The 5754-nt window shown below is 58.1% G+C and overlaps 1 protein-coding gene across 1 annotated transcript; it reads right to left on the bottom strand.

Moving 5' to 3' along the window:
• Window positions 1-541: 541 nt before the first annotated feature.
• Window positions 542-5050, bottom strand: LOC128916460 (neuritin-like). The gene is made up of 3 exons (XM_054218187.1): window positions 4952-5050; window positions 4327-4474; window positions 542-767 (listed from the first exon to the last, which is right to left on the bottom strand). Exons 1-3 carry the CDS (start codon window positions 4992-4994, stop codon window positions 542-544), a joined length of 417 nt encoding a protein of 138 aa, XP_054074162.1. The 5' UTR covers window positions 4995-5050.
• Between the last annotated feature and the right edge of the window lie 704 nt (window positions 5051-5754).

Below are 5754 nucleotides of genomic sequence, written 5' to 3' on the forward strand. Positions count from 1 at the left end.
CTTCAGCAGGGGTTTCACCATGTCCTCAAAGAAAAAAGGCTCGTACAGGCAGTAAGGTCTCCTTTCTGCCTTTGACGGGACATACACCATTACACCATCCCCTGTGCCTCACAAACCAGCCATGAAAATGCCCATCTTGTTTTCAGTGCCCACATCAAAAATCTGGAGAGTTGATCAGGTGGAAAGAGCCAGCAAAGTAAACAGGTTTCTTTCCAGTACCCGTAGAAGAGTGCAAGAGAATCCAGCGTTCACGGCCAATTTATCATTTTTCCCCCAATCCTCTGCCCCACATCTACAAGCTCACAAATTCCACAGTCAGCCAGATCTGTGCCTGTGCCTTGAGGCAGAAGGGGACAGGCGTCAGTCCAAATTATAGAGGAAGAGCAAAACGTGGGAGATGCTGCCAAGCTCTTCCACGTCTCACGGGCGCAGGATGGAGCAAAGCGTTCACGGAGCACCGCACAGCGTATTCCTCAAAGGTTTGGAAAAACAACACGACACGCTGCCACCACCTTTGTTGCGATACTTACAGAGCTGCCGTTTATAAGTTCAGCCAAGTGACGATGAGGGGGATGCCCAGGATGGAAACGTTGGGAACGTGGGTCCAGGCAAAGCTTTGGGTCATGCTGGGGCTGCAGAGGTCAAACAAGCTGCCTTGAAATTTGATTTTTTGCGACTCCCTTCTCAGCATCTCCCAGATGGCCACTGCTTCCTTCTGGCACTCCCAGAGCGCCGTCAGGGCACACGTGTGAAACTCATCCCAGTACCTGCAGCCGGGGGAGACACCGCACCATCAGTCCCTTTGCCGTAGCACAATGCCAAGGAGCTGGGCAGAGCCTTGCTGCCCCAAGCCGGCCCTGTGAGTAGCAACTGCCTCAGTATTCTGTCATCCGCTCCATGGTCTCACAAAGCATCTTGGCTAAAACTCCAAACAGCAAAACACACTGAAATTATTTCATGCCTTTTTTTTTTTTTCTTCTTTTTTTTTTCCTCCTGTCTCTGGAAGTCAATAAATTCCATTATTTTCCATCAACAAACGTCTCCCTTTGGCACTGAGCACCCTAAGTATCTAAAATGGGCTGCAAACAAAGGCCCAGCGTGTTTCATTCACAGCTTTCTCCAAGCTGAGTCAAGGGCGAAACGCAAACACAAAGAAAGAAGGACAACGTCTCCCGCAGGCGGTCGCAGCTTTATAACTAAGGCATGGGCAGGGGCGGGAGGAGATATTGACTGTGTTCTCATTAGACACATCTCCATTGATCTGCCGGGTACTACCCTGCACAAGTAGAAGCTGCTCAATGGAAAGAGACTCTTGGGGAGCACCAGGGGAAAACAACAAGACAGGCAGAGGTAACCCACAGTCCTGCAGTAAAAAAAAATCAGGAGCTGCTTGTTGAAGACCCATAGGCTGCCTCCCCTGGGGATGAGGACTTGGATTTTTACTTTTTATTTGATTACTTTCAGATCCAGAGGTATAACCAGGCAACAGAGAATCCCAGCAGAAACTGAGCTTAAAATTGCAGCCCCCAAGAAAGCTGTCCCAGGAGGGGCTCGGTGGACACCACCCCACCAGTCCGTCATGCTGGTGCCAGCGCCACGTGGGCTGACCCCGTGCTGTACTTACCCAGAGCAGTACTCAGCCTGCCGAGCTTCATCCCCTCCCCGAGCTCCTGCCTTACCTCTGGCGAAGCAGCGCGGTGGCTCTGAAGAAGCGGGGTTTGAGCCTTTTCCAGCGATCCCACGCCCACGGGTGTCAGGCTGAGCAGGGAGGGGTGGGCTCCAGCTGCCCAGGGACAAGGACAGCAGGCACCAAGCTGGGCCATGTGCCCCCCACTCAGCGTAGGGAGGACAAGAATGGCATCCCTGCCCGATTTTTTTTGGATGCCGAGTATCCGAGGATAGTGGGGCATTAGACTCCTCATCAGACCCCCCCAAAGGCTGTTGTAGGTGCTGCCCTGTGAGGGGGAGGGCACCCACAGCCTGGCAGGTGGCTGCATCCACTCTAGCGTGCCTGTAAGTCCCGACACAGCTGAACTCACAGGCAAAGTCTCTGTTTTGTAGGTACAAACCCACAAAATAAAACAGTAGGAGCCCGAAAACCTCAGCAAATGCCTTGGGTCATCCTCTCCTCTGGAAGTGGCTCCTCACCAAAACAAAGACTTCCCCAAGGGACAGATAAGGCTCTACACCACACTTGCTACTAACCTTCCCCCCACAACTTCTTTCAAAGTGAGTTTTTTATCTGAAAAGAGCTTCACAAAAGCATTTCCTATTGCAGCTTCTTTGGAGGAATGCTGGCACCCAGCGCTGGGGCAAGGCAGGGACCAGCCACGGGTGGCACCCCCTGGTTCCCAGCCAGCTCCCTGGGCTCTGCCAGCCCCCAGCACCCATGGACTTGCACTCTGAGGCACCTCCTGCACCTCAGTTTTGCTGTTCCACCTTATCTGGGGCTGGGCATCGCCTCCAAGCCATAATTTACCTGCAAGCTGTGGACTGCATAGAGGACAGGAGCAATTGCTCTGCCATCTTCCCCATCACACCAGGACACCAGGCACACGTGCCACCCCTCAGGAAGGAGATGGAGCCCGGACAGCTGAGCAGGGACCCTGCACGTGGGAAAGGGGCACCTTGGTTTTGTTCAAGTACCCTGTGCTGGAGACAACACCTTGTGCGGACAGGCGAACCCGAGCACTCTACTTGGTTTTCCTACTGGGGCTTACGTCAGAACACCAGCTGTGAGGGAGTTCATTAAACCGAGTCACTCTGGCAGAATAAATATCTCCAGAAAATGAGAAAAGCTGGTGCCAGCCCAGGTGACCTCCCACGCTCGTTCCCAAGCTGCAGCAGAAGGCAGCTCTGCCAGGCAAGGGTTAAACCTGACCATGTCTTCCAGCAAAGGATGGCTGAGGGAATGATGACAGCTCCTGCCTGGTTCTGGATGGCCATTCCCAGTGTTTCACCCTTCAAACCCTCCATCTGCTCAGCCAGGCAGGCTGCCGTCAGCTCTGGGGCAGCACGGTGCACGCAGAGCCAAGATGCCACCAGCCCCACGCCAGCTCCCAGTTCCATGTCTGTCCCCCTACCCGCGCTCCCGAAGATGGGACCACGGATCCAGGAAAGCAGACAGCAGCAGAGAAGGCTGAAGCTTAAAGACCAATAATTCAGAAATACTTCCTGGCAGGAAGCTGGGACATCATCACCTGCTTCCTTCAGCCACAGCACGCCTGGCTAGCTGTGCGCTGGGACTAACAGGAGAAGCTGGCATGGCCCTAAAGGTGCAGAGCCCCAGCCCTGCCAGCGGGGAAGATCCCAGGACCTGTTCTGTGATGGTTTGTGCCCCAGAACCTGCAAAAAACCTTCATCTCGCACATTTCATGTGAGTTTCAGCAGAGGAATCAATCCACCATCAGTCAATCACAGCAGGTGCTTGGGCTGCATGCTCGGCTGTTTCCTAACACCAAGAAGCCACATATTCAAAAAAGGCATATATCACAGCCGAAAGCAGAGCAGTTCCTGTTTCAACCCAGCCTTCAGCCACATCCCACAGAGAATTTTCATCCTGAGCTCAGCTGTCCCATGGAGCCAGGTGCCCAAAGGCACTTGGGGTTTCCTTTAATTGCTGTCTGCAGTTCCTTGTAACTCCTTTGTGCTCCCCACAACTCACTGCTGGGCACAAAAAGATGGCCCCATTTATCCAGACAAACATTTTATTACCAGTCTTCTACTTGCCCCCTACCTCACCACTTCCGCTTATTTGCTTTTTAAGCAGACCTTTCCCCAAACCCACCCAACACCACCCTCGTTACCCAGCTCTTCTACGATTATTACAGCTCTGATAAAGTTAATGCCCTCCCAACACCATCTTCTTGGGGCACTTGCTACAAACTCACCAACACAAAAAGGGGGGACAATTCAAGCCAAAAGGAGGAAAGCTCTCACAGGAAGGGTCTCAGGAGAGGCAGAGGGAGGGAGAAGGATTGCTTTAGGCAGCAGGATCCAACTGGAGACTGGGTGAAGGCTGCTCCCTGCAGTGCTGGACCCTGGGACAGCTCAGACACCTGCGAATCGCTGGCTGGAACCCACATGTCCAGGGGAGACTTTCCTGTAGGGCAGAAGGTCCCACCAGCCCCACTCCTGGCTGCAGGCATGCAGGGGGTCGCAGCACAAGTCCTGGGGATGAAGCTATTGGTAAGGGCCAGGGACGCCAACTATGGTTGGACCCATGCAACAGACAGACAGAGGGATGGAGGGAGGGATGGAGGGAGCTCACCAGGTCTATCTGAAATCAGAAAAGCTGGGGAGCATAAGCGTGTCCACCTTACTCACCCACAGACTCGGTGCAAGCTCTGCAGCTCCACACCATCCGCCTCCTCGTATGTGGCCATGTTTTCCCCCAGCTGGAGGACGCAGTCTGAGAAGCCTTGGTAAACGCTGGAGCAGGCGGTGCCCGATGCCAGCAGCCCGGCCAGGTGCCCTGCCAGCCACCCACGGGGTCGGCGTCAGCGCCCACACCTCGGGGGACAGAGCCCACCTCCCTCCCCGGGCTCACCTGGGCACACCACGGCCACCACCGTGCCGCTGCCACCCAGGCACGGCGAGCTGCCCCTTCCCCGCAGGACACACACCAACCTCATGCTGGCCCTCGCCCCTGCCCAGCCCCGCCGCCCTTTGCGGAGAGCCCCAAAGCGCCGCTCCGCCGGGGCAGGGAGCCCATGCGGGGGCAGCCGGAGCACCCCAGCACCGGCACCCCCGGCCCGGGGCCCAGGGCACAGACAGCCGGGGGGGCTCGGACAGCTCGGCACCGCCAGCCGACACCCACCGGACACACGCACAGCCCCGACAGAGCCACACAGAGAGGGGACCCCGCATCGCCCCCCGCCTCCGCACCCCGGGGAGCGGCCCCTCCACAGCCCGGCACCCCACAGCCCGACCCCCGCCCGGGTAGCCTTACCCAGGGACAGGAGCAGCACGGCCATGCCCCAACGACGACCCATCCCGACTCCGCTTCACGCCGGCATTGGGCTCGGCCACCGCCGCCCGCACCACCATGGCCGGCAGCGCTCCCCGCCCGCCTCCGCGGGGAGACCGCCCCGTCCCGGCCGCCGCTAATGAGCCGCTAATGAGCCGCGGCTAATGAGGGGGCGGGCGGGGCCGCGGCTCCCGAGCGCCCGGGGGCAGCCCCGTGCCCGCAGCCCCGGCCCCCCGCCGCTCCCCGCATCCTGCACCCCCGGCCCGCACAGCGTCGCCCCCCCTCGCCACGCTGCCGGCACCCACGGCTCCCCGCACCCCGACACCCTGCGCCCACCGCACCCCTGCACCAGCTCCCTCTCCCCAAAGCCCCCCGCAGCCTGCGCTGCCCACTCCACGGCTCGCCCCGAGTGGCGACCAGGGCCCGGGGCCGCTGCCAGCAGCGGGAATGCCGGAGGGCAAGGAGGGCTCTGCTCCGGGCTTCAGCTCTGGACACGGCCCCGGCTAAAGCAAGGCAGAACCAGAAGCAAAGACCTGAGCGTGGGGAGGTTCAAAGCCTTAAACATCAGCACCTACAGCTCCAAAACCTTCTGCCCTCATCCTTGTACCAGCCATTCCCAAGGATGTCATGGTCCTCGGGTGATCAGTTTGCATTTTGCAGCTCTGCGGCCTCATCCTGGCTTGTGCCCCATCCCTCCCTTTCCTTTCCCTCCAGCAGCAAGGCCAGCAGCAGGTTTCCCGCCTGCTTTGATGGCATCACAGCAGGGGTCGGTCACAGCAGAGCTC

Source organism: Rissa tridactyla, chromosome 12 (assembly GCF_028500815.1).
Source record: "Rissa tridactyla isolate bRisTri1 chromosome 12, bRisTri1.patW.cur.20221130, whole genome shotgun sequence".
Classification (NCBI taxonomy): Eukaryota; Metazoa; Chordata; class Aves; order Charadriiformes; family Laridae; genus Rissa; species Rissa tridactyla.

What these genes read in the sequence shown, in the direction of transcription:
- LOC128916460 (XM_054218187.1), bottom strand. Translation starts at nt 4,994, where the DNA reads ATGGGTCGTCGTTGGGGCATGGCCGTGCTGCTCCTGTCCCTGG. An exon ending in CGTGCTGCTCCTGTCCCTGG is followed by an intron (nt 4,475 to 4,951) that starts GTAAGGCTACCC and finishes GGTGGCTGGCAG; the next exon opens with GGCACCTGGCCGGGCTGCTG. An exon ending in AGCTTGCACCGAGTCTGTGG is followed by an intron (nt 768 to 4,326) that starts GTGAGTAAGGTG and finishes CCCCGGCTGCAG; the next exon opens with GTACTGGGATGAGTTTCACA.